The following is a 14,401-nucleotide window of genomic DNA, read 5'->3' as shown; positions in this document are numbered from 1 at the left end:
TCACACCTGGGCCACACAGCCTATCAACTGGCTGGGCATGTGTTTATAACGATCCACCAGTTGCTTTTGTTATCTTTTATCTTTCAAGGTTTATTTATTCAAAAGACAGTGACAGAAATAGATGCATCTGCTGGTTTACTGCCCAAATGGCCATAAAAACAAGGCTGGCCCAACGCCAGGAGCCTGGAACTCCACCCAGGTCTTCTACTTGGTGGCAGGTGCCAAGTAATTGGCTGTCTTCTGCTGTTTTTTGCCCTGGTGCATTAGCAGGACACTGGAGTGGAAGCAGAGCAGCCAGGACTCAAACCTGCACTCAGACATGGGATGCGGGGGTTGCAGGCAGCAGCTTAAACCGTTGCACCACAATGCTGGCCCCACCAATTGCTTCTGTGTGTCATTCTTGAATAATGTGATTATAACTGGGACTTACATCAATATTGACATCACTCATTAATATCAATGCAAATGATGCCACTGGCACTGATCTATTACCACATGTGAGACTGTTCCATGCATTTTGTGTGGACTACGTCTTTCCATCCTCACATCAATCCTCAAGTGGATGCAGTCCTCGGTCTTTTCTGAGCCTTTTTCTGGGTAAGAGTCAGGAGATCTGGTGTATCATTCAAGGGGCTTCATGCCCCTGTCCACAGCAATGAAGACCCCAGGCATCTGTGTCCTGTCCCCTCTGTCCTCGGCCTACTGTTCTCCCCACTTCCCCTCCTCTCTTTAGACATACTCACTCACTGCTGTTGATCACACCTCAACTTCCCACTGCACCCCAAAGAAATCCTACCAGCAAGGATGAATCAGATGTCTGGGGGGATATAAAAACAGACACTCTTCCCCCAGATCACCTGCCTTCCGGAAAGGGCAGGGACAGTTGGCTGGGGCTTGGGGACAGAGTCCTGGGGACTCTTTTACAATTACTGTTGCCAGGAGCAGGCAAAGGCTAGAACTGTAGCCACTGGTGGGCTTCCACATCCCTACTTCCTTCATCTGGGAGCCTACCACCTGCCCCAGGACCTTGGAAGTCCTTCCAAAAGACTCAATCCAGTCCTCCTCTTGGTTTTTAAGTACAAGGACCCCCAAAACGAGGGGCCCAACTCCCTCACACTCAGCCAAGAGTAGACAGTCAGAAGAAGCAGTTCCCTCGACAAGCTTTTCCTGAGCCCTGCAGTGTGCCAGGTCCTGCTTGCTTGGGCGCCAATGCCATGGAGATGACAGAGCCTTACCCTGAGGAGGGTAAAAACAAAGGTGTCTTTCAGGAAGATGGTGAATATGGAAGGAACAAATACATTGGGGGAAATGGCGCCTAGTTTAGCAATAAACAGAGTCCGAAGGGCCCATTATCTATGCAGAAGGACCTGCCCACCAGACAGTCTGGAGAGCAGGGAAATCAGTGAACACCTTCCAAGTTCAGGGAGAAAAAGATGGCCCAGAAGAGCATGGCAAATACTGATGAGGAGGAGGCCATGAGAAGACGGAACCGGGACCTGGAGAAGGACGATCGGGGAGCATGGGCTCCAAGAACAAGTCCTCCTCCTCCAAGGCCAAGGGTGTCAGCAGGGCTGTATACAACCACATGGTTTCCCTCCATACCCATGGCCATCCCCCCACAGTTAAGACAAAATTACATCTGAACAAAGGTTTAAGATTTCTTAAGAACCCTAGGGTCCAGGCAGACTTTTTCTCCAACCAAGCTAGCCACATGGAAGCCAATTATCAGAGGAAGAGCATTTACATATGTTGTACTCAGCTCGTTTTACTGTCATCTGAGAATACAGAATGTTAAGTAAAAGTAATTGTGAGAACTTACATTTTAAATAACCTTGGACTGAAGAACCCAGCTTATGCTGGTCTCCCAAACACACAGGAAGCTTGAAGCATTCTCCGAATCCAGACCTTCACAACAGAACCGTGCTGTTTCTGACTGCTACCAACAATGCCACCAACTTTCCTTTGTCAGGGAGACTTCAGGGAATTTGGAGGCGCCCAGACTGCCAGTTTGGAGGAGGGTTATCTTGAGGGCCGGCCACGGACATAAGGCATTGATACAGACACGCCGGGGTCCCAGGGTCTGCTCACTGCAAAGGTGGTACCCCACCCTGCTCGGCAAGTCACCACCCCTTGGATCCTCCATTGCAGGCCTAACCAGAGAAACAGGGACTGGACAGAGACCCAGAGGCACGCTTTAGAAATCGGCATGACCTGGGAGCAGGCCCATGTGGCAATCCCTAGTGCGACATGGAGCCCACCAGCACTAGGCTGCTTTCTTGACGCCCTCGAGATTCCAAATGGCAGTGCTGCAAAACTCAGCTTCCTCTGCATTTCCTTGTCACACCGGTAAATTATCACTGATCTCTGCAGTAAATGCATTTAACCCGTCAATTGTGCACAGATGAAAGGAATTACCTAAATTAAAAACAAGCCCCCTCCTCCTCCCAGTGCTAGAGTAGCAGGTGACATCCTAACTCACACAGCTATTTGTCCGAGCCCGGCGTCAGTACCCACCAGGAGCCTGGGTTTCTCGCCTCCCAAACGTGAAACGAGTAATCCAAGGCTTTCTCTCTGTTACCTGACGGAGGCCCAGCTACAACATGGCTCCTCCAGTCCCTCTCCAAGAACTGAACGTGGGCCCATACCAGCCCTAACAGGAATCTCACAAACACTTGAAAACAAATTCCGCGTCGAAAGGAAACAAGTGATTAAAGTGCCGAGCCAGGGCGGAGTGCACAAGTATCTCTTCCCTCTCCGGGCGGCCAGGCCCTGCCCTCTCCCGCCCCGAGCTACAGGCAAGCAAACGAAAAGAGCAGGGTTCTGCCGCTGCGAATGCGAGGGATGTCCACTTGGGCTCCCAGTGGCACAGAATTCACCTACAGCCGGGGACGACGAGGAGCCGCCAGCAGGAGCAGGCGGCACCGCGGCGGCCATTTCTGTCGCCTACGCCTACGTCACAGCCCGCGCCGTTCCCTCGCACACGGGCGCGCCCCCGACAGCGAGCCCCGCGCGCACTCCGGACGGCCGTTACCGCCCAGGACAGGGCGCGAGCGGGCGCAAACCGCCGTGCCAGAGACGGCAGTAGCAAACGGGCCAAGGCCACAGGCGGTAGCGCGAGCCCCAGCGCCTTTAAACGGCTGCCAGGGGGAGACCCGGGCCCGAAGCCATCGCTCTCCACCACCCGCACCAGCCCCCACCCGACCCCACCCGACCGCCGGGGCCCCGGGGACGGAGCGCACAGCTGCTTTCTCGTGGTACGTGGGTGGCTCTGAAAAGAGCCTTTGGGCCGAGGATGGAAACCGGAGACGAGAGCGCGCTGCTTAAGCCCGCTCTCCGCGGATGCGGCGGGCCAGCTGGATGTCTTTGGGCATGATGGTGACGCGCTTGGCGTGGATGGCGCACAGGTTCGTGTCCTCGAACAGGCCCACCAGGTAGGCCTCGCTCGCCTCCTGCAGCGCCATGACGGCCGAGCTCTGGAAGCGCAGGTCCGTCTTGAAGTCCTGCGCGATCTCGCGCACCAGCCGCTGGAACGGCAGCTTGCGGATCAGCAGCTCGGTCGACTTCTGGTAGCGCCGGATCTCGCGCAGCGCCACGGTGCCCGGCCGGTAGCGGTGCGGCTTCTTGACGCCGCCCGTGGCCGGCGCGCTCTTGCGGGCCGCCTTGGTGGCCAGCTGCTTGCGGGGCGCCTTGCCGCCCGTCGACTTGCGCGCCGTCTGCTTCGTGCGAGCCATGCTCCCCCACCTGCGACTTCACTCACCGGCGCGCCGACACTGTCTCGAGCCGGCCGGCCGCCGCCGCGCGCTTTATAGGCGCCGTCTCTGCCCGATTGGGCGGCAGGACTTCAAAGTCCCCGCGCTGCTCGCTCATTGGCGACGACGTCACGCGCCCCGGCACCGCCCACTAGCTCCGGCAGAGGCCCTCTGCCCGCCCCGCCCCAGGCTGTCCGTTGGCCTCAAGTTTGCCCGCAGCGCCTTCCCGGGTTCTCTCTGGGTGCACGTCCGCTCCTGGCCCCCGCCCAGCCGACTGGCGGTTTAAGGCTGCGCGCCGGCCCCGCCGCTCAGAGGGCTATCCCCGTGGGCGCTGCGCGGGCCGAGTGGGAGCTCAACCTCGCGTGTGTTCCTAGCCCGCGGGCCGCCTCGCTGCGTGCCCAGGGTCTCGCGTCCTCCGAGTCGGCCCTGAGCAGGCCAGCACCCACCTGTGGGCAGGGGCAGCTGCCCGTCCCCAGGGCGCAGGACTGGGGCGGGGCCGAGAGGGCGGTTCCGTAATAGAGCCCCCCCCCCCCCCGCTCCCAACGCCCGGGGAAGGTATCCTTCCCTTCGACAGAGGCTGGGGTGGGGGTTACGTCTCTATCACACTAAGCACGGGGGTGTCCGGCGGGAGCCGCAGTTGCCGGCCGAACTCGCGGAGGCCGCTCTCCCGGCGACGGCGAGCCCCGCCTACGGGGGTGGGTCGAGGCCGGACAGCGTATGCACCTCACTCCCACCCCCCCCCCCCAGCTCCCTTCCCCACGAGGCCCGGGCCGGGCGCGACCGCGGACTAGCGTGTCTGCAACTCTTTCTCAGACGGGGTGGGTGGCTCTGAAAAGAGCCTTTGGTTTCGCGAGCGCCCCTCGCGGACGCGGGCAGGGCCGGGCTCCCGCCGCCGGCCTCACTTGCCCTTGGCCTTGTGGTGGCTCTCCGTCTTCTTGGGCAGCAGCACGGCCTGGATGTTGGGCAGCACGCCGCCCTGCGCGATCGTCACCTTGCCCAGCAGCTTGTTGAGCTCCTCGTCGTTGCGGATGGCCAGCTGCAGGTGGCGCGGGATGATGCGCGTCTTCTTGTTGTCGCGCGCCGCGTTGCCCGCCAGCTCCAGGATCTCGGCCGTCAGGTACTCGAGCACGGCCGCCATGTAGACGGGCGCGCCGGCGCCGACGCGCTCGGCGTAGTTGCCTTTGCGCAGCAGCCGGTGCACCCGGCCCACGGGGAACTGCAGCCCGGCGCGCGACGACCGCGACTTGGCCTTGGCGCGCGCCTTACCGCCTTGCTTCCCACGACCCGACATCACTGCCACGCTCACGCAACGCACTGGCCGCCTAGACACCCGCCGACTCGCCCGCCGCCGCGCCGCTCCACCCTTTTATAGCCAGGACGCCGATCGGCCACCGCCCGCTCCCATTGGCCACGGCGGCGTCCCGGCCTGCTGCCCAATCGCCGGGCTCGCCCAGAATCCGCTCATTTGCATGAGCTCCGCGCCCGCGGCGGAACCCGCGAATCACCACGCGGCCCCCTCGGAGCCTTCATTTGCCTACCGGGCCGCCGCCCCCGCGGCCCGGGCGCTTCCGGCGGGCGCCTGGCCTGCGGCTGCGCCCGCACCCGCGCCCGAGCGGGGCTCCGGGAAGGCCGTCCCCGCCGCGCGGGAGGAGGACGGCGAGTAGCGCAGCCGCAGCCGCAACCGCAACCGCAGAGAGCCGCTCCGTCTACGTGTACCAGGCGCTCTGGCAGGTGCGCCCGGCACCGGCGTCTCGTCCAAGGCCGCGGGCATCGCCAACTCGTGTTGGCGCAACGCCGGCGTGGTGTCGCGCCTGGCGCACTACGACAAACGCTCCACCATCACGTCCCGGGAGGTGCAGAAGGCCGTGCGCTTGCTGCAGTCAGGCGAGCCGTCCAAGCACGACATATCCGAGGGCACCAAGGCCGTCCCCGTGTACACCAGCTCCAAGTGAGGCCCTGCCGCGCCGCTAGCCCACAAAGGCTCTTTTCAGAGCCACCTGCCTTCCCCGAGAAGGAGGCTGTCTTTCCTCCCGTCTTTTCCCAGTTTCCTGTTTTCACTTTCTCAAGTTTACATTATCTGGCTTGCAACACATACTTTGCTTTTGGATATTTTTGCTTGTTTTGTTTTTGTGTGGCTTTTTGTTTTGAGATTCACTAGTATGTATACAGGTACCTTGATTGGCGAAAAAAACAGGAATTGTAGCGTGGCTTAGGTTTGCCTGAGAGACTGTTAAAACCGGCATTTGGCTGGCCTGGTAACCATCAAAACGTTGAATTAGGCAGTGAGGTGCTGTTGTAGTATCGGTAAGGCGAATTTGCAGGAATTAAGTAAAGATAATGTGATCTCGTGTTTTCCTTTGCTAGAATAGTGCAGAACTTAAATTGTGCCTATTATGTGTGAGCTGAAAGCGATTCAGTTTAAATACGGTACTGACTAATTCCTTGAGTGTATGTCTTGGTTCCATAAATCTGTTCTATTCCCATGTTTGTTAGACTACCGAGGAAATAGGTTAGTTTTGAGGCCTAGGAATTAACTGATAAATGTTGGTGCTGTGTTTGCCTTTTCATGTCACATACCATGAAACCTACCTGGCATCTCGAGTTTTCCCCAAAAAATGATCACTCAGAAGAGCTTGTTCAACTTAATGTTTCCATGCAATGGCAACAAAGCACAGACCTGAAGCCAGACTTTGGAATGCTTGAGCAGCAGAGAGAGCCCAAATATGGTAAAAGGGAGGTTGATTGGTTTGGAAATTTAATTTCGGTGTTTGGCAGACTATGAACTGTTTAAAGAAGGCATTGAGGGCCCGAGCTGTGACCTTTGAAGGCTAAGCCTCCACCTGCAGGGCTGGAATTCCATAAGGACACTGGTTAGATTCCCAGTTGCTCCACTTCAATCCAGCTCCCTGCTACGTCACCTGGGAAAGCAACAGAAGATGGCCCAAGTTGTTGGGCCTCTGCCATCCACGTGGTGGAAGACCTGGGAGAAGCTCCTGGCTCCTGGCTTCGGTCTGGCCCAGCTCTGGCCTTTACAGTAAACCTGTAAATGGAAGATAGCGCTCTCTCTCTTACTCTCTCTCTCTCCCCTGCTTTCTCCCTTTTGTATCTCTGCTTTTCAAATAAAATAAATCTTTAAAGAAGGCATTGAAATAACATTAATCCTACATTTGCTTTTGGCATCACAGGTCCTGTGTTGGCCATAAAGGAAAGTCAGGAGACCAGTTAGGAGACTGTTGACAGTCATTAATGAGCCAGAGCAGCGATTCAGTCAGCAACATCAGCACTGCCTGAGAATTTATTAAAGATAATAAACCCCGATAATTTATGTTAAGCTCCCTGGGTAATTCCAATGCATGTTAAAGTGCAAGAACTGGCCCTACAAGACAGAGGTTGTGATGGAGATGAAGTGTGATTAGGGTTTCATTTTGTAGGTAAAATTGCTAGGTTTTCCTGAGCAGTAGAATATAGGGAAGAGAAACCCTTGGCAGAAGAGAAACAACTGGGTCGAGAGACAATGACGCTGTTAATTAGGATGGAATCCTGGGAAGAGGTGTGGGTTGGGGCAGCAAAGAGGTCCCAGCGTTGATTTAATCGTGGCTGGGTGTCAGGCTTGAAGTGCATACATGGAGTTGGCCATTGTACAGATGCATTTAGAACTGAGTAAAGGCAGCACAAAGGCCCTTAAAGGCTACCTCCCAACCCAAACAGCTGAGGGAATAAAGGTATCGCCTTATTTTCCACACTTCATTTCTTGTGTGTTTGTTATGAAGTCTAACAGTAGTCGATAACACTTGCTGTAGTTATTCTTTCTATAGTAGGACTGCCACGTATGTTTCCCAGAAAATAGATTTTACCCACAGTTCTTAGCTCTGGCTTGGCTGCTTTAAATGCTGTCCCAAACTTTCCTCTGCTGAGATTAGTTCAGGGATCTAAGAGCAACCTAATTCACTTTTTTTAAATTTTTTTATTTTTTTTTTTATTTTCTGTCAGGCAGAGTGGACAGTGAGAGAGAGAGACAGAGAGAAAGGTCTTCCTTTTGCCGTTGGTTCACCCTCCAATGGCCGCCGCGGCCGGCATGTTGCGGCCGGCGCACCGCGCTGATCCGATGGCAGGAGCCAGGAGCCAGGTGCTTTTCCTGGTCTCCCATGGGGTGCAGGGCCCAAGCACCTGGGCCATCCTCCACTGCACTCCCTGGCCACAGCAGAGAGCTGGCCTGGAAGAGGGGCAACCGGGACAGAATTCGGCGCCCCAACCGGGACTAGAACGCGGTGTGCTGGCGCCGCTAGGTGGAGGATTAGCCTATTGAGCCGCGGCGCCGGCCTTTTTTTTTTTTTTGACAGGCAGAGTAGACAGTGAGAAAGGTCTTCCTTTGCTGTTGGTTCACCCTCCAATGTCTGCAGCAGCCGGCGCACCGTGCTGATCCGAAGCCAGGAGCCAGGTGCTTCTCCTGGTCTCCCATGGGGTGCAGGGCCCAAGCACTTGGGCCATCCTCCACTGCACTCCCTGGCCACAGCAGAGAGCTGGCCTGGGGCCTGGAAGACGGGGCAACCGGGACAGAATCCGGCGCCCATACCGGGACTAGAACCCGGTGTGCCGGTGCCGCAAGGCGGAGGATTAGCCTAGTGAGCTGCAGCGCCGGCCCCCTAATTCACATTTAACTTTCACAGGATTTATTTTTTTTAACATTTTGGAACTTGAAGTGAGTAAATGAATAGGGGAGTGCAGAATGAAAGCTTGTGGGAGAGAAGTTTCATTGCTTTCAAGAGGCGGCAGCAAGATGGAATGGTCCAGATGTGGAAGCAGGAAGGCTAGCGGACAATATGAAGATGAGGGCAACCTGGGGGGATGGAGACCGAGCCGACTCCTGGAGCTCAGCCACGTGCAGAGGCTGACTGTGCCTTTGAACCTCTGATGAAGCTGTGTGTCTAACATGCACTTAAGCCATTTTGAATCTCCAAGTATATCAGAAATAAAAATAAATGTGTTCTCTAAATGAAAGATAACAGACCTTTTATATTGAAAGATCTCAAAAAATCAAATAGGTTGGATAAGGAAAAACAGAAGTAGGTGATCCATGGGCTCAATTGATCCAAGTGTTAAAATCACTGTTTCACCAAGGCCTAAAATTAATATTGCATCATAGAAGACATGAGATTTAAAAAAAAATTCTGAAATTTTATTTAAAATTTAAAAATAAATTATAGTCCTATTAAAAAGTATAGTACTTGTGTTACTTTCCTAGGGCTGTAATGACAAAGTACCACAAACTGCTTAGCTTGAAACAACAGAAATTTCTTCTCATTGCCCTAGAGGCTGGAGGTGTGAAGCCAAGGTGTTGGCAGGGCCATACTCCTGCAAAGCAGCAAGAACCTTTGCTCGTCTTCTCCATGTGTGGAGCCTCGGGGATTCTTTGGTTTCTAGTTGCACAACTCCAGTCTGCCTCTCCCTTCCTGTATGTCTGTCTGCTGGGGATATCAGTCATACTGCTCCGAGGCTACCCTATGCACTTTAACTTGCCTGCCGGGACCTAGTTCCAAATAAGGCAAGATTCTAAGGCACTGGAGGTTGCGTTGCAGCAGTTCTCCTTAGGGGCTAGAATTCAGCCCCTCAGGGTTGTCGGCAGTTGTAGGCTGACTACTGTCCTCCCACGTGAGCATGTTCTGATGCCCACAGCCTGTGCTGACTTTATACTGCTAAAGGGACTTTATCCTGGTGGGGGAGGCGGGTGCTGTGCTCACCAGAGTCCTCATAAGCAAAGGCAAGAAGGTCAAACAGAGAAGGCAGGTGACGGAAGCCGAGACACATTTAAAGATGGTGCACAATGGTGGCTTTGAGGAAGGGACCATAGACTGTGTTCCCCTAGAACTGCTGGAGGGAGCACAACCTTGACTTCTCAGTGAAACCGATGTTGTACTTTTGCTTCCCAGAACTGTAAGACAGTGGAGTTATTTTAAGCTACCAACTTTGTCAATTTATTATAGCAGCCATAGGAAGCTAATGCAACAGCTGTGTGGGGACTTTTTGACAACTGGAGAAATTTGAATGGATTCTGTGTCACTTAATATTTTTGAATCCATATTTGTTAGGTACATAGTATAGTTTTATGGTTATGTAGGAGAATCCCCTTATTTTTAAGACATGCTATATAATTTAGTATTTTTCTGGAAGTTTGCAAGTTTCAAAATAAAAGTTGGAAAATATTTTAGACTTGTAATCAAAGACATTAAAAATTATTAGAAGGAGCTTTCACAGTTTTGTGATTTTACTTTGGCAGCAAGTAAATTTGTTAATTGACAAAATTTCAACATACAAAGCATATACGTAGACTTCACGCCCTTCCCGAGTTCTACTGAATAAAGTCTTATATGTTGAAAGCAATCATCCAGATATTAGCTGGAACTCTGAATTACATCCGTTGTTGAAAATACTTTATTATACTCATTGCAGACAGTGGTGACAGGTGGTTGCCCAAGACCAGTGACGCCACAAATGACGTTGACTTTGTTTTTCTTGTTCTGTGTGAGGTTGAAACTGAAGTTGGATGGGGGCTAGCACGGGGCACAGCAGGTGAAGCCACAGCTTGTAATGCTGTCATGTCAGGAGCCCAGGTTGCAGACCCAGCTTCTCCACTTCTGATCCATTAGCAGGGAGCTGGATCAGAAGTGGAGCAGCTGGGACTCAAACCGGTGCCCATAGGGGTGCCAGCACTGCAGGCGGTGGTTTTACCAGCTATGCCACATCACCGGCCCCAGGTGTCATAAATTGTTCTCTTTTCTGAGCTCCAAATTTTTGTATATACAACTTTCTTCTTTGTGATGGTCACCGGGAGTCTAAAAGGCTTTTCTCTCCAAGCCTACTCTGCACGTCAGTAAACCACAGCTCTTTGCAGATCTCAGCACAAAAAATCTGTGGTAATCCTTGATTCCTCGTTGTGTCATATGTTGCATTTAATTCATTGATTTAACTTAAAGCAACCAAAACCTGCCTTTTCCCCATCTCTGCTGCTACCACTGGGCTCTCTGCTGAATTGTGTTTCTGCAGCCTCCTTCCTATTCTCTAGGCTTCTATACTTGCTTTTCTGCTGCTTTTCATAGTATAAGAATTTTTGCTATGGTATTAAGAATATTGTTACAGTATGCTTAGCATTTACCTAGGAAGTTTATGCCTTTATTTCAATACTTGTTCTTCTGTTTTCATTTGTGTTTTTGTTTTTTTTGTTTTTGTTTTTACAGAGTGGATAGTGAGAGAGAGAGACAGAGAGAAAGGTCTTCCTTTGCCGTTGGTTCACCCTCCAATGGCCGCTGCGGCCGGCGCACCGCGCTGATCCAAAGGCAGGAGCCAGGTGCTTCTCCTGGTCTCCCATGGGGTGCAGGGCCCAAGCACTTGGGCCATCCTCCACTGCACTCCCAGCCCACAGCAGAGCTGGCCTGGAAGAAGGGCAACCGGGACAGAATCTGGTGCCCTGACCGGGACTAGAACGCGGTGTGCTGGCGCCGCTAGGTGGAGGATTAGCCTATTGAGCCGCGGCGCCGGCCTGATCTGTTTTTAAAATATATCCACCCACCCCACCCCGCAATGTATAAAGTCCTTTGCTGTATGTGGTGCCCTGAATTCAGGGATTAAATGAGGCTAATTTTGTATGTAGCATTAAAAACAATTCTAGGGAAGGATGGGGAAAACCTCTGGGGGTAGTGAATGAAAAGTATGAACAGGTTCTTATCAAGGAATATGGCAACTGCATAACCACATAGCTTAGTGCTTACAAAACATGTGAATCACCTGATGTGTCCATGCATTGTTCATCTTTGCCTCACATCCAATGATTCAGGTTCAGTGGACCTATACAGTGGTTAGAGAATATGTATTTCTGTGTGTGTGTGTGTGCACTTCAAGAGATTCAGGGTCCAGCCTACCTGGGAAGAGGTAGGTAGCTGAGCTGAAGGTCATAAACCACAAACCTCCCCCCACCATGTTATTCTAGCTGACTTGTCTATCAGAAAACCTCTTTCCCAGGATGCTTTGTTTTATCTGGGACGTGGGGAAAAGTGCCGTGTAAATATGTGTTTTCAGTTCCACTTGGATTCCATGGAGGTCGTAAGACTAACGGAGGTGCTGGGCTGCACCCACCCTCCTCTGTTCCTCACCCCTTTTCTCCCTCTCCACTCCTCACCTCTGCCCATGGCTGTCTGTGCCTTTTCATCTTTTGAACTTTTCTACTTCGCACACCGTGTCTGCCTATGCTGACTGCTGCTGAGTATGAGGCAAGGACCTGCAGTGAAATGAAACCCTGCCCCCCCCCCCACAATGGCCTTGGACCATTTCAGGAAACACTGCTTGTTGAGGGTTTCCTGTCATAAATAGGAACAAGGCCCTTTTTTATTATCTAATTTTCTAGAGAGAAGAATGAATTGTTCCATGAAGGGGGCACAGTTTTAAGGACATTTTATAACTAGTAGTTCCTCTTTCCCATATGCTGAAATCCTTGAGTATAAATAAATCCTCTTTGCTCTTCCAGCCCTTACCCAGAAGATTCGAAGGTAAAAAATAACGATGGGAAATTGTGTAGGCATCAGCACCTGAGTGAAAAGGTTTACTATCCACCGGAGCCGCTTTTGCTTAGCTTCTTAAATATAAGCGATTGAGTTGACTCAGTGTATCCAAAAGGAATAGCATGCTGAAACACGAGTATGTAAATTAAAAATGGCTTCACCAGGCTCAAGGTACCTGGTACACTGTAGTGTTTGTGCTGGACACGATCAGCACTATTAGTGTTTCCTCTCCATTCTAGCCAGCCTTAGGATAAAGGGTATCAAGCACATATCATTGCCTTTGACAGAACTAATCCTACATATACAAAGAGCTATAGTCCACCAGCTCTCCATCCACTACATAACAGGTGCTACCTGTGCGCCTCTGCATCATCCGAGAAGACCGATACTACCGGTGGTCACGGGTGGTGCGCAAATCGGGGAGACAGTGGGATCTGAAAAGAGCCTTTGTGGGCTGGCGGTGCGTTGGCGATGCCCGCGGCCTTGGACGAGACGCCGGTGCCGGGCGCACCTGCCAGAGCGCCTGGTACACGTAGACGGAGCGGCTCTCTGCGGTTGCGGTTGCGGCTGCGGCTGCGCTACTCGCCGTCCTCCTCCCGCGCGGCGGGGACGGCCTTCCCGGAGCCCCGCTCGGGCGCGGGTGCGGGCGCAGCCGCAGGCCAGGCGCCCGCCGGAAGCGCCCGGGCCGCGGGGGCGGCGGCCCGGTAGGCAAATGAAGGCTCCGAGGGGGCCGCGTGGTGATTCGCGGGTTCCGCCGCGGGCGCGGAGCTCATGCAAATGAGCGGATTCTGGGCGAGCCCGGCGATTGGGCAGCAGGCCGGGACGCCGCCGTGGCCAATGGGAGCGGGCGGTGGCCGATCGGCGTCCTGGCTATAAAAGGGTGGAGCGGCGCGGCGGCGGGCGAGTCGGCGGGTGTCTAGGCGGCCAGTGCGTTGCGTGAGCGTGGCAGTGATGTCGGGTCGTGGGAAGCAAGGCGGTAAGGCGCGCGCCAAGGCCAAGTCGCGGTCGTCGCGCGCCGGGCTGCAGTTCCCCGTGGGCCGGGTGCACCGGCTGCTGCGCAAAGGCAACTACGCCGAGCGCGTCGGCGCCGGCGCGCCCGTCTACATGGCGGCCGTGCTCGAGTACCTGACGGCCGAGATCCTGGAGCTGGCGGGCAACGCGGCGCGCGACAACAAGAAGACGCGCATCATCCCGCGCCACCTGCAGCTGGCCATCCGCAACGACGAGGAGCTCAACAAGCTGCTGGGCAAGGTGACGATCGCGCAGGGCGGCGTGCTGCCCAACATCCAGGCCGTGCTGCTGCCCAAGAAGACGGAGAGCCACCACAAGGCCAAGGGCAAGTGAGGCCGGCGGCGGGAGCCCGGCCCTGCCCGCGTCCGCGAGGGGCGCTCGCGAAACCAAAGGCTCTTTTCAGAGCCACCCACCCCGTCTGAGAAAGAGTTGCAGACACGCTAGTCCGCGGTCGCGCCCGGCCCGGGCCTCGTGGGGAAGGGAGCTGGGGGGGGGGGGGGGGTGGGAGTGAGGTGCATACGCTGTCCGGCCTCGACCCACCCCCGTAGGCGGGGCTCGCCGTCGCCGGGAGAGCGGCCTCCGCGAGTTCGGCCGGCAACTGCGGCTCCCGCCGGACACCCCCGTGCTTAGTGTGATAGAGACGTAACCCCCACCCCAGCCTCTGTCGAAGGGAAGGATACCTTCCCCGGGCGTTGGGAGCGGGGGGGGGGGGGGCTCTATTACGGAACCGCCCTCTCGGCCCCGCCCCAGTCCTGCGCCCTGGGGACGGGCAGCTGCCCCTGCCCACAGGTGGGTGCTGGCCTGCTCAGGGCCGACTCGGAGGACGCGAGACCCTGGGCACGCAGCGAGGCGGCCCGCGGGCTAGGAACACACGCGAGGTTGAGCTCCCACTCGGCCCGCGCAGCGCCCACGGGGATAGCCCTCTGAGCGGCGGGGCCGGCGCGCAGCCTTAAACCGCCAGTCGGCTGGGCGGGGGCCAGGAGCGGACGTGCACCCAGAGAGAACCCGGGAAGGCGCTGCGGGCAAACTTGAGGCCAACGGACAGCCTGGGGCGGGGCGGGCAGAGGGCCTCTGCCGGAGCTAGTGGGCGGT

The 14,401-nt window shown here is 55.0% G+C and overlaps 3 protein-coding genes and 1 pseudogene across 3 annotated transcripts; 2 read left to right on the top strand and 2 right to left on the bottom strand.

Moving 5' to 3' along the window:
* Positions 1 to 1,745: 1,745 nt before the first annotated feature.
* LOC138850547 (histone H3) lies at positions 1,746 to 3,731 on the bottom strand. The gene has a single exon (XM_070077761.1). The coding sequence runs from the start codon at positions 3,729 to 3,731 to the stop codon at positions 3,321 to 3,323; it is 411 nt and encodes a 136-aa protein (XP_069933862.1). The 3' UTR covers positions 1,746 to 3,320.
* On the bottom strand, positions 3,260 to 5,040 carry LOC138843269 (histone H2A type 2-A). Its single transcript, XM_070077763.1, has one exon. It carries the CDS (start codon positions 5,038 to 5,040, stop codon positions 4,648 to 4,650), a length of 393 nt encoding a protein of 130 aa, XP_069933864.1. The 3' UTR covers positions 3,260 to 4,647.
* Positions 5,041 to 5,132: 92 nt separating this feature from the next.
* Positions 5,133 to 5,851, top strand: LOC127493658 (histone H2B type 2-E-like; annotated as a pseudogene).
* A 7,332-nt stretch (positions 5,852 to 13,183) lies between these two features.
* Positions 13,184 to 13,721, top strand: LOC100353691 (histone H2A type 2-A). The gene has a single exon (XM_002715638.5). It carries the CDS (start codon positions 13,250 to 13,252, stop codon positions 13,640 to 13,642), a length of 393 nt encoding a protein of 130 aa, XP_002715684.1. The 5' UTR covers positions 13,184 to 13,249; the 3' UTR covers positions 13,643 to 13,721.
* The last annotated feature ends 680 nt before the right edge of the window (positions 13,722 to 14,401 follow it).

The sequence above is a fragment of the Oryctolagus cuniculus genome, chromosome 7 (genome assembly GCF_964237555.1).
Source record: "Oryctolagus cuniculus chromosome 7, mOryCun1.1, whole genome shotgun sequence".
Lineage (NCBI taxonomy): Eukaryota > Metazoa > Chordata > Mammalia > Lagomorpha > Leporidae > Oryctolagus > Oryctolagus cuniculus.
This window is presented reverse-complemented; position numbering and strand designations above follow the sequence as displayed.